General features: G+C 36.7%; 1 protein-coding gene across 4 annotated transcripts; it reads right to left on the bottom strand.

Annotated features, from left to right (window-relative positions):
- Positions 1-336: 336 nt before the first annotated feature.
- ampd2b (adenosine monophosphate deaminase 2b) lies at positions 337-21,223 on the bottom strand. 4 transcript variants are annotated; one of them, XM_052562517.1, is made up of 18 exons: positions 20,999-21,223; positions 11,268-11,392; positions 11,038-11,168; positions 10,155-10,223; positions 9,960-10,068; positions 8,759-8,948; positions 7,961-8,087; positions 7,774-7,863; positions 7,299-7,428; positions 7,004-7,198; positions 5,696-5,827; positions 5,442-5,605; positions 4,895-5,021; positions 4,342-4,505; positions 4,016-4,136; positions 3,516-3,689; positions 3,304-3,414; positions 337-1,599 (listed from the first exon to the last, which is right to left on the bottom strand). In XM_052562517.1, the coding sequence occupies exons 1-18, from the start codon at positions 21,075-21,077 to the stop codon at positions 1,384-1,386; spliced, it is 2,454 nt and encodes an 817-aa protein (XP_052418477.1). In that variant the 5' UTR covers positions 21,078-21,223; the 3' UTR covers positions 337-1,383. The 4 variants fall into 4 exon arrangements, with proteins under 4 accessions (XP_052418477.1, XP_052418478.1, XP_052418480.1 ...); XM_052562518.1 differs by lacking the exon at positions 20,999-21,223 and adding an exon at positions 16,711-16,780; XM_052562520.1 differs by lacking the exon at positions 20,999-21,223 and adding an exon at positions 16,711-16,766 and having other exon boundaries at positions 11,268-11,389.
- Positions 21,224-22,168: the final 945 nt, after the last annotated feature.

Here is a 22,168-nt window from a genome sequence, read left to right as displayed (position 1 = left end):
TTGTTCTTGTTATTATATATCTATATGAGGCTTTTAATTAGAAATAGTTTAGAACGCATTTACATTGTATACACATATAAAATGTACCATAATTTAACAAAAAAGTGTTTGTCTTGTATTTTATATCCCAACAGTCTATATGTATATATGTATTTAGGCTATTTTTTTTTTGCTTTTTCTTATTTATAATTAACAATAGAAGGTTTCCAGTTAGCAGTTCCAGTTAAACTTTTGATAATGCTTGATCCTTTTCCCAGATTTTCAGAAACGACCAAAACCCTACAGTTATTTGATTAAAAACTAATATAAAAAATGAATCTGCACCAAACAGCAATGTGATCCAACATGCAAGTCATAAATCTGATGTTTTAATGCACTAAGTTTAGGCATAAGTTACAGTCCCAACACTACAGGGATGAAGGGCACAGGAAAAAAAGCTGGTCAAAAGCACAAAACACACTGGTTTATAACAAAAATAGTTTCACTGTTTACATTGTTATTGCTCTATTTATTTCTCTATATCGGTTAAAAATCTTGCAGCTTACTTATGCTTTGAAAAATACAGTGAATAGTATATGTACAATATTACATCCACAGACTCTCAGAATTATATTTTAATTTTGAGATCCAGAATACAGAGGAAAAATAAACTTCACTTTGATATTATCATGTCTGATTTACAATAAATAGCACTAATAATTATTCAATTACAGACACACATAAAAATGGTCAAATGACAAAGGTTACAAGCACTATAAAACAAATATCACAATAATAAACTTATTAGAACAGAACCTGTTCAAATCAAGAACATAAAGGAGATAAAAATCCATTTAAAATGACAGGATGTTGACGGCTCATGGCAGAGATGTGCGTAGATACTTGAGCCAAAGAACAAATGTTTATGGCTGTTAGCGTTTAGAGCAAGAGTACAAGCGACACCAAACATTTATAATCTATGATAGTGTAAACCATTTCACAGATCTTCATGCTGGACTGCAGGTTAAGGACAGTGTAAGGTCCACAGTAACAGAGGGGGGGACTTCCGGGGTTTCCTGATGCTTGACTGGATATCTGGAGGAATCTAATAGTTCACAGATACTGTAAGTGTTTCCAGTTGGTATTCTGCAAAATGTTTATGTGCTTTTGTCAAACACAACATTGGCATTTCCTTTGTGCAAATTCTCTTGAGACCTTTAAACCTGCACTTCACAACCGAAAAAAACAACAACAGGACATTTCTAGCAAATACCTAAAAGTCAAATAAAAACATTTAGATGAACACCAGCGGAATCAAACACAGTATGACCGTGTCCCATTTCCCTGAATCAACCTTTCACTCACATTCTGTACTGGGTGAATAATTGAGAGTGTATGACACCGCTAACGTCTGGCCGGTCCTGCATCCATGCTCAGGGAGCCCTGCTCTTCAACCGTCTCCAGCTCCTCTGACCGCACAGCCTGGGTGATCAGATTCAACTCCTCGCACAGCGTCTCAAAGCGGTACGCCACTCGGATGTCTGGAACATTAGTGCGTCTGATGTCGTTGCCCTCCTGCCCCTCTTTGAGATAATGCGGCCCTAGCCAATAGCTTTTCACCTGGACACAAGACATGTGCATGCATTAGTCATGTTTTTCTCTTTGATTACTTGTATTTTAATTGTCTTCATCAGTGATTTGGCTTCAGGATGCACACTTGACATAAAGTGTGACCAAAAAAAGGTGCCATATGCCATATCCTCAATGCAAAAGAAGCCATATATAATGTAAAATAATCATATCTTACATTATAAAGTCATATTTTCCTTTATTCACTGTAGTTTTGGTCGGGGTTTTAGAGAATGAGGTCGTGTTATGCAATTTGCTTATGCTGGCTTTTAATTACTTTACTGTAATTTGACTAGATACAGATAGACTTGAGCCAAATTGGTTTCCATGTTCAAAGAAACAAGAAACAACAAGCCTACTCTACACTGCTCAAAACTGGCGTTTAAATCATCAGTAGCAATTATTTAAAATAAGTAAATGTACTTACAGACTGTGAGTACTGTATGAAGCAAAGTTGGAACTGCCCCACTTTATACAAACAGCCGTTGTGCCACAGGCAAATTGTATGCTACTACGTTAAGAAACAGTCCTCATCTTCCATAAAATGCGCTGCACACATCTGAATATTTGGGTTGAACTGTTCTGGAACAGTGTTGTAAATACAACTTAAGCACTGATTTCTAGTCATGTCCTCTTTTGGAAGACCAAACAAAGTAGTTTCACTTTCACAACAAAACACACAGTGTCTTCACAACATAGCGGCGGCAACATGAGAATAAGTTATGCCTTCTTTCTTTGTGTGTATATTTGGGTGGTAATGAGCAAATATTTCCACATCGTGACGTAGACATGTGGAGGTGTGTTTAAATGAGCCGTTTTATGTAGGCGTGGAGGACTTAATTTTTATAAAGAATATCTCTTTGGATTTGAAACTTTAGCTTTTGAAACTTCACAAATCTTCTTTATGCACCAAGAGCTTGTAACACTCCAAGGAGAAATGAAAAATTTAAATCACATCACATGACCCCTTTAAAAGAAGTCTATTATGATCACTAAGGCTGCATTTATTTGATCAAAAATATAGTAAAAAGAGTAATGCTGTGAAATAATATTAAAATATAAATACAATATAAATTTTTATTTATTCCTGTGAAGACATCATTCAGTAGTCTTCAGTGACACATGATCCTTCAGAAACCATTCTATTATGCTGATTTGTTACTCAAGAAACATTTTTTTTTTTTTTTTTATAAAATGTTGCTGTGCTACTTAATATTTTCATGGAAACTGTGATACATTCAAGAATATAATTTTTAAAGAACAGCACGTATTGTAAATATAAATCTTTTAAATGTCATTTTATTTGCATTTTTCTTGATAGGACAGTAGAAATCTGACAGGAAGTGAGTGGGAGAGAGAGATGGACAGGATCGGGAAAGGTCCACGAGACGGGATTCAATCTTGGGACACCTGAAGCTCAACTGTGCCATATGTCGACTCACTCCCAAGTCACTTTTGATCAATTAATGCATCCTTGCTAAATAAAAGTATTATTTAAAAAAAAAGTAGTGTGTGTAGAAATGAACAAAATTAATATAATTTTTTTAGGCCATGTTACCTTGTGCTTTAATGTTAACAAATTTAACCTTATAGTCAAGTGCTCCCAAAATAGTGAAAGTAAAATGTGTAGCTTACTAAACAACACAAAACTGACTTCTGCCATGCTAACAGAGGTGTATGTGTAGATGTGAGCACCTGGTGAGAAAATCCACTCATGAGGACACTGTTTCGGGCCAGCTCACACATGTCACATGAGCTCAGCTTCCACACCTGAGCAGCGATGCTGTACTCCTCCATCAGCGGCTCCTGAACAGACACACACACATACACTAGGTCCAACACATTACAGACCTAACAGATGCAATTAAAAACATTATAATATCTGATGGTATAGTTCGGCTTGTAACCTTTGTGAAGTGGAACTGCAGTGGGTCATCAGTGGACAAAGACACCATGAGGCCTCTAGACAGGTACTCAGGCAGAGGATTCCGATGGTAACTGAGGAAAAGGCTGTTGTTGCTGAGTGGGGACATGGCGATGCCGATCTGAGCCAGGTAATACAGATACTGCAGGACAGGAGCCTGAGGAAAATACACACACATCTCACTCTAAAGCTCTGGGTGGCAGGATAAGCTCTTGACTTTTAAGATAAGAATATTAGCTCTAAAATATCCAGTGTGAAAAGACATTATGTTTTTCTATCGAATTTATTCACTATAGATCAAAGCTGAAGAAAGGATATCAATGTTTGAATGGCTGTTGTATACTGGCACCTTTCAAAAATCGTCTGTTATGTTTGTTTACTTCATTGGACTGATACTAAACAATATGAACATTCTTTATATCTGAACAGGACAGATTTTCAAGGACAAGCTAAATTCAGTATAAGTATGTAAAGTTTCTTTACTTTTCTCAGAAGCAGGCCATGGGAAATATTTTCTGACAGCATAAATCCTGACACAAGGTGGTGAATAGGCCCTGCCTCTCCACAGTGGGGACGCAACACAAACGAATTCAAGTTTCTTTGCCTGTTGTAGAAAGAGATGACATTTAACCATTTAACCACATTTATCCTGGAGCTAAAACATCTTTAAATTCAGTAACCTACACATTGCTTTTAATCCACCTTTCAAAGAAGAAAATCTGAAAATCAGTATTAAATACATACATTTTTACCTTAATTAATATGATGTATTGTGGTAAGGAAAAAGTGTACTTGGGTGCATCAAATACCTGCGCAGGTGGTTGAGTACAGTCATATTTGCATACATGTAGTACAGATAATATGAGTATGGAGGATTGTCTTCAACCGTCCAGTTCACAGGTTTTGGACTGTCCAGGTTAAAAATGTGATGCTCAGGTTTGGACTCATCATCCACACTATCAAACCCCACAACCTAAAGGGCACATCAACATTCAGTCTTACAATTCACTGCAACTGTGATCGATCATACATGTTGACAGTCTAATTTTAACACAAAGGGTGTATATGGATGGATGCATATTTTTGGAGTAAAGCTGGATGTTTGATTTAACCACAAATGTTAAACTTTAATGGCAAACTCTTTCTTATCTAAAGCACCTTACAAAGCAATTTACAGAAGTTGTATAGGGACAGTAATACTGTACATGTATGAGCTAGATGTTTGATTCTGTGAGTTTACAAGCCATATCTTTAACCACTGGGAATAAGGAGTGTGAAATCAAATATACTTCCACTCCACACCAATTTACATATTATTTTACACTAAAACAAGGTTTACTACATTACTAAAAGTTCACTCACATGTTGCAGAAAGAGATGTAGCTGTGGGTGGCTGCTGGGATTGACTGTGACTTCAAACAGGGGCATAAAGATGTTCTCTAGCATCTCCTGGAAGTTAGATAGCTGCTTTTTGGTGTGGTACACATCACTGTAGAGGAAAGAAACAGCTTTGTTATATGTCAGTGATGGCTTTAATGTAGTCTCACTTTTATATTTTCTGTTCAGTGAAAATATTTTTCTTCATTTCTGATATATGTCCAATTATTTAGGGGCTTAATTTAAATTGATTTTTATGTAATAATAATAATAATAATAACAGCCTTCAAAAGTTTGGGGTCTGAAAATGTACACATTGATCAAAAGTGAAAAAATATATCGTGGTATCCACAAAAATATGAATTAGCACAACGGTTTAAAACATTGATAATGATAAGATCTTACCAACCCAAAACTTTTAAACAAGAGTGTAAATATTTGTATTTCTTAATTTGATCAAAGATTTAGGCCTACTGTAGACATCAGATAATAAATTGCTACTTCACATAATAATTGAATAATAAGTACTCACAATAACCGGGGCACCTGCACCAGCCAGCGCACGTTATCTGAATAAACTTTGTGTTTGACAGCCCACTGAGCCAGTTTATCCCATTCATCTCGTGAGCGGCCGTAGATGGAGAGCCGCAGCTCCACATTCTGATATTTGCTCTCCTCCAGGTCCGCCATCACCTCCTGAAATACACCAACATACAACTATCAGCAGGGGGCGCACTTTACCATACGTTTGTTTTGTTTAACTCAAAGATTATATGGAGTAGATACCTTGATCATGTGCCCGAAGTATTTCCCCTCAATATGGTTGTCAGTCTTGATAAAGATTTCTCGGAGGATGGACTCTCCAATGGGGTTGTATTTGGAGTTGAATTTATCAAAGCGGTGAAACGTGTTACGGTCCTACAGGAAAGAGAGAATATTTTTAATCTTTAAAAAAGTTTTTTTCCCCCTCATCTTCCCTTCCAAAACAATTTCTTCAATGTTGGCCAATTATTTCCACATACAATTTAGAGAACAAATCTCTTTTAGTAAAGATTTTGATTCACATGGTTTAGGGACCCAATAAACTGTGTGCAATGTTGTGCAGCATTCATGTAGAGCCACAGTTTGCATTGAGTAGAGAACAACAGGTCATTCATCAGCTTATTCAGTTTTCACTTAAGTGTAAACCTGCTGAGATTGTGAGACTGCATCTGCGACTCTGTGCTACATATTTGGAGTGAGAGTGACCTAGATCCCACACAAACTCATGAAGTCTGGAACTCCCACTGAATATTTTCCTTGGTATCTACTGGGAAACAACTAAGTTCTTTTAAAACTTCACGGTTCTGTGTTATTTCAGTTTTCTGTCCTTTAATGCTCCTATTTTGTTAATGGTCACTTTATTAAGGTTTTAATGAATAATTAAGTCGACAAGACATAACATACCAAGCACTTCTTTCAATACTATTTAGAAGAAATTAATATAACAGAAATTCAACAATGGACAAAAAGTGACAGCAAAGTAATTTATAATGTTATGAAATATTTCTATTTTAAATACTATATTCAACAAAGAACCATGAAAAAAATATTTGGTAACACCTTTTATGAAGCCTGTATTTATAATACATTATAAGGATATTCTTAAGGCATTATAATATTTTTTCACAAAAATATGAAGAAGCACAACTGTTGATAATAAAAACATGTTATCAACATTCATAATAAAAAATGTTTCTTGAGCACCAAATTAGAATATTAGAATCATTTCTGAAGGATCATTCGAACACGGAGTGATGATACTGAAAATTCAGCTTTGCGAATCAAAAATGGCAATAACATAATAATATAACACAAAATTACTTTTTTTCCAGTAGTTTTAATTAAATCTTGGTGAACACAAGAGATTTCTTTCAAAAATGTTAAAGTCTTGCAGACCCCAAACATTTTAAGCAGTGTATTCACAAGTGAAGTGGACATTCGGTTTATTTCTTCTGTTTATTATTATGTCTAATAGCTGGTGATGGTAGAAGTATTTTCCCAACAACTTATGGCAGGTATATAACTACAGTACAGTACCTCTACAGTTCTTACCGCATGCATATCCAGAGTGTCTACGCTGAGGTCAAAGGCCGTCAGGTTCATGCTCTCAAACACCTCTGATAGAGTCTGTCCTCGGCCTTGTTCTACATGGACGATTTCACCAGGATATTTCTTCATGGCTCTTTTAATGAAGCGCAGCAGGTGCTTCTGATTCATACAGGATGAGGCATGGATGTGTGTGTCCACCTGAAGGTCAAGACGTCAAAGTTCAATAGTGATTGATCAAATAATTTTTCCTAATAAATTTAACGAACTTCAATGAAACATGTTTGTGCGGACAGCCGACCTTCCTGATGTTGTAGAAATCACGGTGAGGGACTTTCTTCTGTGCTGCCAACTCTTTCATCTCGTTTAAGAGAATGTGCATCTGGAACTTGGAGCTGAGGTATTGCAGCCGGCGATAGCAGAAAGATTTCCTGTTTGAAAAATGTGCAATCAGGAATCCACATGCCAGACCTAAGGCAAATCAGAGCAGTTCTGGCTATTTTTAGGGTCAGATTTAATCAGACTTTTCCACTTCTTCATCTTCGTGACATTTATCATATTACAAATTAATTACACATCTTTATATCAGTGAGGATGGGTTTATTTTTACATTTCATCCACAGGTTCAAACTGAGGTCAGTGCATAATGATTTCAGTCACTCAGGGATCAGCTCACATTTACAGAATGAGCCGTTTCAATCAATAATTTGATCATCTTTTCCTGACTCTGCTGCATCAGAATGGAAACAAACCTCACAGTGTTTGGGACAACTTACACTGGCCCGTTAATGATGAGCGCCATCATCATGTTCATATCAGCGATGTATTCCTGTAGGTCTGGGTACGGCAAGTCTAGCTCTGAGGAACTGATGGACATTGAGAAAGAATATATTAAAAAAGAAAGTACAACTACCACCACTTTCCAAAGATATTTTAATTATGTATCACTGGAAGAAGTCTTACTTCTGCGTGTACACATGAACAACACCATCCACCATCTTGCAAGTGTAGCCCAAACCTGGGGGCATGCTGGCAGGGTCTAGCACCTCATAAGGGTGGGTTTCTGACACCGGTGGGTGGACCGTCGCATCTATGGAGAACATATGATATAAGAGAGAGAAACATATTCAGTCGTCCTGTTTTCTGAATACTGATCACCACCACCAAAAAAAAAATAATAAATACAGATTTTTTATTTTTTTGAAAAAAGTATCTTATCCTTACCAATGCAGAATTTATTTCACCAAGCATACAGTAAAACCAGTAATATTGAGAAATATTATTACAATTTGAAATAACTGTTTTCTATTAATATAACAAATGAATTTGAAATATCTGACTATTTCATAAATTGAGCATTGCTATTTTCCCATGACCAAATCAAGTAGAGCTATGGCAGATGTCAAAATTTTATTATAATAAAAAAAAAAATTCTGTTCCTCACTTTGTTATATTTCGTAATTGTGGAGGTAATGATGACAAAATGAAAGCGCTGTGGTTTAACTGATCATCTGTGGTTCATAAACAGATTCTGAATCTGCAAACAAAACGCCTGGTATTAATATTAAGTTAACAGTTCAATTCCATGAAAACATTCTGCTGTAAATTATTCCACTCTCCTACATGCAGATCAATCCAGTGTTTCTCTATTTACAATCTGAAACTTTTCCATTTATTGTACATTCTGAGTATAAGGTCCTGGTTCTTGGACATAAATCAATCCTCAGAATACATGCTTCAGGAAACTCTGGTTCCACCCACCTGCAGATACAGAGGACTCCGGCATCTCCTCGAAGGTGTCGAGGTCCAGAGGTTGGTCACCTAGCTCCTCCTGCAGGTAATGTGCTGTGGTCCTGCAGAAGCTCTGCATGGACAGAGAGACGTACTTCTCTCTGATGAACAGAGCTTTGACCACACATTTAGCAGCATCCAGTAGGTCAGTGAATGGAACCTGTGGTGTGTGAGAGAAGAAGACGAACTCAAACATTGTCTGTCTGCCCATCTATCTATCTACGGTATGTATCAGAGATGGGGATTTTTCAGTGACCCCTTTCTGCAGGTCAGTGATTCATTCACTCAAACGATTTGTTCAACAGTACTGATTCATTCAGTTAGGTATGTAACTGAATAAATAAAGTGTCCATTGAATGTGGAAGTTTGGCTACTTTAAGAACAATATGAATTCAGAAATACTACTCTTTTGGCGTAATGTTTTCTGCATACTATGTATATAGTATGGAAACAGCAGGTTTCATTCAGGGAGGAAATATTTAAATTTAAGTGAATCACTGAATCTTTCACTCAATCGATTATTTTAAAAACGCTGATTCATTCAAAAATGAAACCTAATTTCTTAAAGTCTGTCTGGTAAATGTTTGAGATGCTCAGCAGTATGCTTTGACTTTAAAACTAATTTCTTTGTCAAAACTAAAACGTTCCTCACAATATTGTGTCTGAAATGAAAGTTACTGAATATTTACTTTCTTAATAATTTTACTTATTTTAAAATAATATCCCGTTTCTACTTTCTACTCTTGTTTTTCTGAGTATCAGTATCGACTGTAAAATTGCAGGTGTGATTACGTAAATCTATCTACATCTTTCTAACCTTTTTCAGGAGACAGTTTTACAGTATAGTGTTATAGTGGAGCAGAAGTCCATTTCTCTTCCAGATACACAGAACTTTAGGTGAAAAAAGTAAAAAGCTGTTCTAAAATGTTTTATTTATTTATTTACTATTAATATTCTGTATTTGTTTCTTTGTTTCAGCTCCTCCCTCAGCTGTGTTGCGGTCACCTCATGCTTCCCTCAAGAGTTTGTGTATTTGTGTGGGAATGTGTGAAACTTGGTTCTCCCTCAGGAGTTTATGTAATGTCAGTAGTGTCCACTTCAGCTCTGTCAGCAACAGCTTGTTTTTATATAACAAACAAAACAGCAAAGTGAAAAAGCGAGCTGTTGCTACCCCACATTTCTCCTCTCCAGAGATGGCGACTCTCTGATACTCCCTCTCAGGGACGAGCTCTCTCTCGGGATAGGGTTCTTTGGGAGCCTGGTTTTGTTCTTTCATAAACCTGAGACAGAGTAAAGGTACAGCATGCTGATACTAGTTTTAAAAAAAAACACTGTATCTCACATGAATGATCTTAAAGACACTCACTCCAGATCTGTCGCACTGTCAGTTTTCATGAAGTCCTGTTTGGCTCGCAGCAGGATATCAGGCTCAAACCTTAAGAGAAATGGCATTTAATTAACTCACTGTGGGTCAAAGGTCACATGTGCATACAGAGCATCGAATGTATAAGACTAATATTGGCACAATTTAATTTTTTTATTACACATGCCCAGCTGTAAAGACTAGTACAGTTGGACATCAGCATGTATGTTGTGCTTCAGTTGCTGGTACCAAAAAAAAACAAAAAATTACAAAACGAGGTAAATGGAGAAAATTAAGAAAAAAGACAGAGGATTTGGATATAAGCCACAAGGAGACTGGTTTTCCTTTGCTGTAAACAAAACCTGGTTCTAGAATATTCTCACCAGAGCTTACACCCATGTAATCCTCTGAAACTATACTCTTGTGTACTGTACGACTAATAGATATGGATATTTTTCTTTCAAAAGTGCATTGATTCACTTCAGAAGGCCTTTATTAACCCCCAGAGCACTGTGGAGTACTTTTTATGATGGATGGATTCACTTTATTGAACTTCAAAATATTATAAAGCTCGGAAGAGCCAGGATATTTTTAATATGTAACTGTGATTGTATTAGTCTGAAAGAAGAAAGTCAAATACACCTAGGATGGCTTGAGGGTGAGTAAATCATGAGGTCATTTTCATTTTTGGGTGAACTATCCCTTTAACTAGCAAGTGTACATCCGTTGGTTGACTAGCTTTACTAGTTGACTAGTCTGCTGGCTATCAAGCTCTAGGAACAGAGAATGTTGGGTTAATGAAATTGTGTAATTTTAGGTCATAAAGTTTGTGTATTGTAAGCACTACAGCTACTTTCAATGGTCGTTTCATGATGGGATGTAGTACTTGATATCCTGGCTGATTTGCCGCTCCAGTCGGTGCCGCCTCTCCTCCAGCTGCTCAATAGGGCTGTCCTCAGGGAACTCATATGGAGCACTCCGCATCTCACTCTCCGCCAGGCTGCGGGAGAACAGCTCCTAAACGCACACAATTAAGCACTCATTTACATAACAGCAGAAACAAACACCAAAAATGCATTCAAGCATCGTGATTATTCTGATTGCTGCATTGTTTACCTCTGCAATCTCTTTGTATTTGCCATCCATGGATGTGCGCAGGTCAATGTGGCTGTGCTTGGTTACAGGGTTGCCAGGCAAAGAATACTGGGATGTGAGGAGGTGTCGGCCAACACGGAGATCTACTAGAATGATCATGAGAAAAAGATCTTTATATTTCAACATAGATGGCATGACTGGATTTCATTTTTAAAACGTTTTTATTTTTTAGAAGTGAATATGAAGAAAACATTTGAGGAAAAATGGCAATACATTGTGATCCATTTTATTTAGCCTTGTTTTTCTGCTGTCCAGAGAAAGGCAGGATCAGAAAGCTGCTGAAGATCCACAACCGTTTGTCTCACCAAACAATGGAGCATTTAGGTGGAAGGCATTAGTTTGTATGTGAGTGTGTTTGCCTCAGTCTTAGTATGCCCACTTAACTTGTGGGCAATTACAGACAAAAAAGTTCTAGTGCCCACTCAAATTATAGCATTTCTACACTGCCAAAAGTCACAACATCAATATCCAAACCTTTTTAAAACAAGATAAATGTACTACTTAAAATAAGATACTGAGAATTAGATATACGCATGTTAAGAATGTTTTTGACAACTAGATTGTTATACTCACCATGGCTGCATTTAATTTGATTAAAATACAGTTAAAAAACAGTTTTATTGTTAAATATTATTTTGATTTAAAACAACTCTTTTATTTATTTATTTAAAATGTAAAAATTAAATCATATTGGGCATAATTGTTTAAGGATAAATAATTAGGATAAAATTTTATTAAATATTTTGATTAAGGATCTAAATACTGAATTATTATTTTTTTCAGTATAGTGTAAGCCAAAGTAAAGTTCTCACAGATCAGAAATATTGTAATATCACATTCGGTGTTGCGAAAAGTTATTTTTAAAAGTAATGCGTTACAATATTGCATTACTCCCTAAAAAAGTAACTAATTACATTACTTCGTTACTTTTTACGGAAAGTAATGCGTTACGTGACTTTTGAGTTACTTTCTAAATATTGCTTGTTTGTTCTTCTTTTACAAATATAAAAGCCCTTTCACAATTAAAGTCTCAGGCCGAAGGAAATGTAAATTCATGTTCAACATGATTCAGTGATAACAAAAATGAAACAAAAATGTGTCATTTTTTGCTTATTATGGTTGAATTTGATCTTCGAAGTTCAATAGCAAAGACATGGGTTAATAAAATGGTATTAAATACAAATTATATTTGTCTTGTGTAATATTCGAGTTTCTAGTGTAATATACAGAATCTGTTTTTGTGCAGGTGAGATGAGTAAATACATGTTCATATTTAGTCTTGAACTACAGTAAGCATCTTGTTCACACAGTGCACACAACGCCTATGCACTTACCCCCAATGTCTCTCAACATTGCAACACAAAAGCCGTCAGTCAGTATGGCGAACAAAGCAACTGGAGTTACTTATTTGAAAAAGTAACTCAGATATTTCCTTCTAAATTAAAAAGTAACGTGTTACTTTAATAGTTACTTAAAAAAAGGGGGATCTGATTACATAACATGTTACTTGTAGTTCGTTACCCCCAACACTGGTCACAATATAGTGCTTCACAAACAAATGCTTTCAACACTTTTACTTAGCAAGTGAAGCTCGTCCCTTCTGCTCGAGTTCCATAGTTCCTGTGAGTGATATCAATCTTCCTAAACTCTGACGCTTGATCAAATATTCATAAGCCTGATAAATAATTAAGCACTGCTGAGAACTGGACATCTCGTTCCACCATGAAAGCACACAGGAAATGGGCAAAGTATAGATGGATTCCTGTAGTTGGACCCATCAGCAGAATTTCAAAACAGTTACAGTGGCAGCACTTCAGAGCAAGCTACTAGTATGTGGGCTACAGTATAGATCTGCAGTAGTCAAAATAAAAGCTGTTTTCTGGACCTGAATTCATCCTGAGATCATGTTTTGAGCAGTGTTGGGTATTGCTTATTGTTTGTCGTTTCTCTAATCAAAAATGCAGACTTGGTTTTATGTTTAAGTCATTATAATCAGTAATTATGTCCCCAATGGATTCAACAAATGCATTGTTTGTAATGGGTTTTATTGGTTTTGTCTTGTCTAATGATGTCTGGATCATGAACAAATCGTTCTATTTATCCGGATCTTCTTGGTGAACCTGTCGAATTAGTTCACCAAACCGAACTGAATCGTTTGAAACTGTTTGTGTCTCCAGTATGCACTAATCCACAAATTACTTAAATTATTCGGTTTATAAACGTGCCTGACACTCCCTCTGATGCAAAATAAACCAACACATGGTACATTGACTGAACTGCTAAAAGAGAACCGATGATGGGATGTGCACGAGTATCATGTTAAAAAAAGATCAAAATATGAACTCCAGACTAATGGGCAGAAAATGCACTGTGACATAATAAACATGGTTTGAGTAGATAAAACACATTGGTACAGCAGATTTTGAGGATACAATACTTTCTCAATAAACAAACTTGAGTCACTGTCATCCCCTAAGGGACTGACGTCTGTTTTTCTAGAGCTTTACCATGATTCCTATTCATAACCTCAATAACAACCACTTTGTCATAACAATGCCATTTGATGTAATACATGCATTCTCCCAGCGGAAAGTATGAATAGCCATCCGCCTGCTTAGAATCCAGTACTAAGTACAAACCACTGCCATGTAATTATCCACAGCTACAAGAGTAGCAGAACTGAATAATTTAAAGTTTGGTATCAGTGGATGTGGCCCATAGCTGCCGGAATGGAGTCATGTTATACTAACCCTCATTCTACTGCAGTTTACATAATGCTTTATAAGACCCTGCTCATTGTTTTACTGTTCTGGCAAAGTTAATGTGCAACATACTTATCAGTGAGTTTATTGAAGGTAATTACCGACAGGATTGTCTTGGAAATGAACTCACTGCTAAAATCTGTGTGGCCTTTTCACAGGCCCAGATGGGTTGACTAATTATGACAATGACAGTTCATTAGCACACAACACAGACAGACACAGCATGAGATGCACACACAACCTCACACACTTATAATCACGCTCTGGGTTTTCACACTTCTCTTTTACCTCCACACGATCACGGCCTACACATTTTACACTTCAATGAAAGCTAAAGCATAAAAAAAAAAGAGTATAGCAAGAGATTTTGTCAGGATTTTTGATGTCCATGTGTGTGTATAGAACAATGCAAAAACTGAAGTAGATACTTCTATATCCACTGGCTTGTGTATAATCTTCTCATGTGTGTTATTTTGGTAGTTTCATGCTTGTTACGTAACCACCAATCCCCCAGGATCACTACACAAACAGCAAATCAGAAAAACACTCAAAACCAGTCCGAGTGGCTAACCTCTACTGGGTACGGATGAGATTCAACCGTGCAATTACACAACACAGGTAATGGAGTTATTGATTCTGATGGTAAACATTCTAGAATGAGGGTCTATAAATGCCACAGAGAGGAGAATAATCACTGTAGTGAGATACAGAGCTGAGAGATAAGAGCAGCACTAGAATGACCAGTGCAGGAGCTGAGGTCAAAGATCAAACTCACTGCTAGGCTTGCTTGTAAGTTAGACACCATCCCGCTCAACAACAAATTCATTTTCATTTGAAAGTTGCGTAACATTTGTGCATTTACTGTATCTGCTTTATATTTGACAAAATATTTGAGGTTTAAATGTTAGCTTTTGAAAATAATTACATTTTAATACATTTTTATTACATTTTATTTGAATTCATTCTGTTTTCTATCAAATATCATGCATGTGCACTAGTAAGAAATGACTACTGTTATTCAGCAAGAATGCATTTAATTGATCAAAAAGACATTTAAGATGTCACTAACAGATTTCCGTTTCACATAAATGCTGTTCTTTTGAACTTTCTATGCAACAAAGAATCCTGAAAAAGATGTATCCAGTTCACACAAAAATATTAAGCAGCTCAACTGTTTTCACCAGCAAATCAGCGTACGAAAATGATTTCTGAAGGATCATGTGATGCTGAAAACTGGAGTAATGACTGCTGACAGGTCAGCTTTGCCACCACAGGACTAAATTATACTTTAAAATATTTTACTATATTGTACACTGTTCTTATCTATTTATTTATTTGAAGGTTTTATTGTTATGTTTTTTTTACTGCAGTTTTTATTGTAATACTTTTTTTTACAGTATTTTTAATAAAATATATGCAGTCTTGGTGAGCATAAGAGGCTTTTTTCAAAAACATTTGTAAAATATTCTGAACAGTACTGTATATTTACAGCATTTACTATTATCATAAAAGTTCAGATAATGAAACATCTCATATGTTCCATAAATGCAGAAATAGGTTATACAAACATAATTAGGGAAGCCGTCTTGTCTTACAATACCTAATATGTGGTCTAAAATTATATTACCAACTGGTTCTAATGCAAACAGTGACATACTTAATGAAATCCTGAGCAAAACCGAACCACACTGAGAGTTACAGTTACCTCACTAACTCCAATCAGGGCCAGTCACTGTCACCATGGCAACCTAATGTGCATCCCTTTGTTCACTCACTTAACACCTGACATGACCCTTCAAGATAGGTGTAAATTAAACTGGAACTGGCAGAGAACATACAAATATGAAACACATTCATGGTTTATGTGAAATCACATGACTACCACTATAGCTTGCAGTGTTCCATTTAGAATAATGAACTCCTGTCCATGGGTCTCCTGTTGGAAAATCATTGCGTTTTGGAACACAGTAAATGGTTTCTAACTGGTCTCGCTAAATCAAGCTTGGTAGCTGGTTTGCTGATCACCCAAGATTATCCACCAGTGTGTAGCTAAAGTATTAGAAACCAAAACACATCGACCAGCTCAAACTGGATTTCCCAGCAGGGTTTGGAGGCCTCATAACCTCTTTTCCTTTAAACAGACACAATCTCATACACAGAACAATCAGCATCCTTCTCTACTACTCCTTCAACTGTCCACTTAATCTGTCACCTGTGAAACACAACGCTGACCACCACACCTTCAAAACAGGACAATACTGAGGACAATCAATATATCCACACACCATCTTTCAGCCACACACACACACACACACACACACAAGTGCAAGACTCCCGAGGGAAAAACATGAGCTGACAGCAACACAGCTGAGAGCTTAGAGATGGAGAGACACAGAATGAAAGGGCATAGAAGGAAATAAACATCTCAGATGAAAGGATGCGTGCAAACTATTGCTGGAAATCTCCCAAAACAGGGCAGAAAAGGCAGGCAGAATAAAAGAAGAGAGACAGAAAGAACATGTAGCAAACACAAAGCTACAATTTGTCCAGCAAAGCATGCCTGTCATTCATTAATTCATTCACTCACTCACTCACACACACACACACATTGTCTTGTGATTCAGTCTGTCCCACATACATACAGTAAACACAGCTGATGCAGCCGAAGCATCCACTCTCCCCTCCCTCCTCTTCCTGGTTCCTGCCAGCTGTCTGGGCTATAGCCACTGTCATCCCCCTCTCGTTTAAATATCCCTGACACATGGCTGGACCATACCACTTGGTCTTGAGGGGCAGGGGAGCTCAACAGCATCACTGTGTTGTCTCTGTGACACAGTGAGCTAGACAGTGTCTCTCTACACCCCCCGTCCTTCACCTCCGTGACGCGTTAGACTGCAGTGCATGCAAAAGCGCTGGAGGATGTTTTGAGAAAAGGACAGAGAAAGAGAGATTCCCTTGGAAGCTGAAATAGAGGTCATCTCAAACACAATTTTTGGTTGTTGTTGTTAACAGAATAAGAAACTAGTCTTGGACGACGAGACTGATATAAGATCTGGCCCATCACGAGCTATTATACTGGAGCTGTCACCAAACCAGCACTGTCAACAGAATATTGAGCTGAGCATTACTGTGGATGAAGTGTGTTATCTGCTTTGTCTCTTAAACCCATAAAAACCTATATAGAGTGTAAATGATTCTGCTCTTGTATCCAGAGGGGTTGAGAGGTGTTTCTGATCATCTGAAGCTGTTTAATCAGAGGGAACAATAGAATCCCTGAATCCTGCTCCTCTTTTGGAGGAAAAAGGCTTTGATGGAAACATCAGAGAGAGAAAAAGAGACAAAGATTGCACTGATGAGGTTTTGTGAGCCTCTTGAGACCAATTGCTTTTTTTCCCCTTTTTTTCCTGTGATTGAAGGCCTTTGTTTGGGGGAAATAAAATAAAATAAGCAAAATAAAATTAAAAATTAATAAAATAAGATGTTCACATTTTATGTTGCAGCATTTTGTAAAACTGCTTTAAATAACTTTTTTACACATCAATATACCCTCCATACACCATAATGGCAACGCAAAAACAGAACGGTCACAACTTAATCCCCCCAAATTAAAATAAGCCTGTGTTTTACTCACCCTTTAAGCCATCCTAGGTGTATATGACTTTCTTTTTTCAGACAAATACCTTTTTTGTAAGACAAATATCCAGATTTCAAACATAATAAACACTTTGTCCGATGACATAGTACATATGCGTTGTGTGTGCCTCTGAGATACTTTCACAATTTTTAAAGGAAGCAAGTTTCCTTTCTTTAGTAAATGAAAAACAGTCTTCTCTTGGCTTATATCATAACCCCGACATTTTTCTTTACATTTTCTCATTTTGTGCTACTAATTCATGACCAGTATTTTGTTTTGTTCTCTCTCTTTGTTCGTCACTAATCATGCAACGCTGACACCCTACATCATCTGCCTGAACTGCTTCCATGAATGACAGATAGCAGAAGTTATAGAAAAGTGTTTATTACATTAAAAATATGGATATTTTCATATTCGCTACAGGAGGCCTTTCACCCCCCAGAGCCGTGTGAGGCACATTTTATTACGGATGCAGACACTATATTCAACGTGTTTTGGACTGTTGAGCAGAAACACCCGACCACTACAATGATAAAGCTTAGAAGAGAGAGGAACATTTTTATAACTCCAATTGGATTCGTCTGAAAGAAGAAAGTCAAATACACCTACTGTAGGATTGCTTGAGGGTGAGTAAAACACAGGCTCATTTTCATTTTTTTTAGGGTGAACTAACCCTTTAACTCAGTACTTAGCTGAAGCACCTTTACAGCCTATATTTGGGGTATTTACAAAAGTATTTTGGGTATGATGTGATAGCCACAAGCTATGCACATCAGCATTTTGCAATTATCTGCCATTCTTCAGCTCACCTGTTCACCTCTCAAGCTCTTTTTACTTTAAATTGTACAGTAGATAAGAACACTCCAAGAAAACAAACAGAAGAAGGGGAAAAACGCACATTTAAAATCTTGAGACAAAGCAAATGAATATCAAGTATGCTTGCTTGGAAAAATGTCTCGCTAGTTCCACCTAGTGGACAATGTCAAACTGTGCGTTCTTTGGATTGCACGATCGTAGAAAAACTCATTCTTTCAACTGACTTTCACAACTACTGTCTTAATTCAATCCACAAACAATTGACAGTACACAAGTACATATACACCTACACATATTAATAGTCTAACTAACCTTTCATAAAAGCACAAGAGTCTTTAAGAATCCATAAACTTCCCACCTCATCAGTGAAGTCCCTGGGAATCTTGGGAAGTAAAGGGTTGGGTGGATTTGGAAAAAAACAACTCTAAATAGTAGCAATATGGTGGCTGAGGGGGAGGCAGTAAAAGGGCTCCTTTAAAGAAGCCCTCCTCTTCCATACCACACTGAAGGCAAAGGGAGGCACCAAGGGGGCCAATGTTTAAAGCATTGCAACGTGATGTGTGGTATACAGAAATCTGGAGGCTGAAACATGAACTTCAACTATGATCAAGTTATACCACTAACATTCTCATCTTATCTCTACTAAGAAGAGAACAAATTGGTTGCACACAAACATCTGTGCCTTTAAGGATATTTTAAGTAATCATTTTAAGTAATCAATAAGGTCAGCCTTATCTTTTCCATTTTTAATGATCAGAGGAAAAAAGTGAGAAGGTTATGAAACATTTGAGCGAACATAATGTAACAGAGACAGGGTCCCAAGTGACATAATGGGAAGAGCTCTGGGTACAGACCTCAAGTGACGCATGGCGAAACACTCATAGTGGTTATAAATAAAATCAAAACAAACAATATCATTGTACACTGAATGCTGGGGAGTTAAACATAATGTTAGTCAAAGGTTATTCAAGGTATGTTATTAGAGCCTCTAAAATGTAAGGTAAATGCAAAGAAACATGTTCGCTTTATGATGCTGTAGTTCTATGAAACCTGTAAGAAAAAAAAAACTATGGATGCACCATTATTTTGGTCAATGTGATAAATAGTCAATAGTAATAAAATATTTTTACTACATATCAATCAGTATTTTGACTGATTACTTAAGTCCAAATGTATTATAAAATATTATAATAAAGAAACAAAATGGAACATTTATCCAAACCTTTTATTTTTTACTGCGGTCTTTCAAATCATGCCATGCATTTGCATATTTAGAGTCGATTAACATGTCAAGAATGAGCCACAGTAAAAGCGCACGCAGCCTTTCAGTAATCAGACACTTGATTGCTGCTGAAATGCGAGAGGAATTTTAAATATTGCATGTTGTAGTGTCACAAAAAACACTGTTTTAAGGACTTTTCATTTAAAGCAAAGCAGTGGCTATAATTTATTACTGCATGTGTACATGTGAATGTGAAGGTTTTGTGGTTGTCAGGAACTGTGTGGTTTCAATTTTGCATCATTTTTTTAAAGACAACAGCAATATGCCTCTACGCTCATTTAATTTCTCCATCTCTGTGGAGAAGATGATTTTTGATAATGTTTTCTGCCTCGGGCTCTCGAAAGTCAAATGAGTCTGGTTTTGCACTCAGCCAGAGATAAATGCATTTTGAATAACACTGTTTCAGGTTTTCATCAGAGGCACAAATGTCTAATGAATACATGCAACACCTAAGTAAAGTGTTTGTGTTTTTCTGCAAGAGAAAGGTGTGAAATGGTTTTTGGATGGGATCTTATGTAAGCCTTATGCAATGCTGGCCTGACCACAAACAATGTGTTGCATGCATTTTATGGATGTGGTCTAGACTGTAACTGGTGCATGTTTGATTTCCCTTGTCTGGCTGGCATTCTTGCAATTGAATCAGGAACATTATCCGGATGAATTTATTCAGCAATTGAGGCGTTGTGGTCATAAACACAATCAGCTAAGTAATGCCAATGTGATTATGGCTAAGAAAATTATGTTTAATACATAACTTCCTCTTTCTGCGCATCAGAGAAATATCAAACACAGACCCAGGAGCTATTACTCCATTTCAAAGAGAAAAACATTCACGTAAAGTATTAGCTTTAGCTCTTCTTGGACCCATAAGAAAAAGAGAGACAAAAAAAGAGCATAGTCTTGAAAAGCTGCAACAGTTTTCCTTATATCAACAGGTATAAAAGTTTCTACATTAAATGGAAGCTGGATTACAGAAACTCTTCCAAACAACTGGTATATAAGAATCAAATGTGAGGAACTAACCTGCAAATATGTTGAATATATACAGATGTACATGTACAAATGTACACATAATGACATATTCTGTTCTCCTTTCCATTAAATTTACACCGCTCTCTCTCTCTCTCTCTCTCTCTCTCTCTCATACACACACACACACTTTTATAAATCCATATTGTTTTTGAATAAACACACTTACCTCCACTGGCTGTGTACTGCAGGCTGCCTCTCTTCCTGAAAGGGGACGTGGGTTTGCCTGAAGGTAGCTTAGAAGACATTTTGGCTTGAGATTCACCAGAGACGGACAATACACTGGTTGATTTAGACACTGAGGATTCCTAGCAGGGGGGGCACACACTCGGTCCAGAGGGGCTTTGACTGCAGTAAGGAGGATGTTCAGTTGTGTTTGTGAAAGAGAGATCCCCGCTCTTCGGATGCTGCAGTGGGGGAACTGGCTCCTCCCCACACCTCCCAGTGCCCACTCACACGCTGCCTGCATGCTGTCACTCCGCAGCGTTTCCATGGAAACCCCAGAGCCAGGTGGAACGTGACCGGAGAGTACGGCAGGCATCTGATTAATGCTGGGATGATGATAAAGGAATGTTCCTCATTCTCACAGCCCCAGGAGACAAGAGGAAACATGAGCCAGATGCTAGCTCAGGGCTCAAAAGGCTCAGCTGATCACATATGAGAGATGCACAGTATCAAAACTTGGGGGGAAAAGCCACTACAGACTGCAGAGCAGCTTTGAGATGATTGTATGGATCATAACAATTAGACTCAACATGAAAATGTGCTTAAACAGTCAAGATTGGGCAAATTTCAGAAATCTAAAATAGAATCTGATTAAAATTCTATTAATTGCAATTAAAAAGAATTTTACAAAGTCACACAACAGATTTTGAACAAAACATAATTATATAGATTTGAGCTATTAATTATATATTTTTATTCCCAAATATTTTTTTCATAACGGATTAACTGAAAATTTACATTTTTTTATAATGCATATTATTCAAACAGTTATATTTTAGAATTATATTTTAAGCATCATATATGTGCATTATATGTATGTGTGTGAGCTTGAAATTAAAGTTCATTAAACATAATGAAATATTTAAATACAAACTTATTTATTGATAATTAATATCATCTAATGTTACAGAAAATATGGCATATGTTGTGTTATATTATGAGCATCATAATGTATATGTATTATATACACACATATATACATACAAACTTATGCATTAATTTCGTGTAATGTTACTGAAAATATAAATTTTCATGAATACATTATTGCACAGATAACATATGCCAGTGGTGTGTGTGCAATATTGTATTCATGGAAAATGTTATTAAAATTGTA

The sequence above is a fragment of the Carassius gibelio genome, chromosome B8 (genome assembly GCF_023724105.1).
Source record: "Carassius gibelio isolate Cgi1373 ecotype wild population from Czech Republic chromosome B8, carGib1.2-hapl.c, whole genome shotgun sequence".
Classification (NCBI taxonomy): domain Eukaryota; kingdom Metazoa; phylum Chordata; class Actinopteri; order Cypriniformes; family Cyprinidae; genus Carassius; species Carassius gibelio.
The sequence above is the reverse complement of the archived record's forward strand: the minus strand, read 5'-3'. Positions and strand labels throughout refer to the sequence as shown.

Bases quoted from the DNA above. Each gene is read 5' to 3' on its own strand.
- ampd2b (XM_052562517.1), bottom strand. From the start codon at position 21,077: ATGTCTTCTAAGCTACCTTCAGGCAAACCCACGTCCCCTTTCAGGAAG. The intron at 7,864-7,960 runs GTAAGACTTCTT...AATGTCCATCAG, and splicing joins GTTCATGTGTACACGCAGAA to TTCCTCAGAGCTAGACTTGC. The intron at 5,828-7,003 runs GTAAGAACTGTA...TCTTTCCTGTAG, and splicing joins ACACTCTGGATATGCATGCG to GACCGTAACACGTTTCACCG.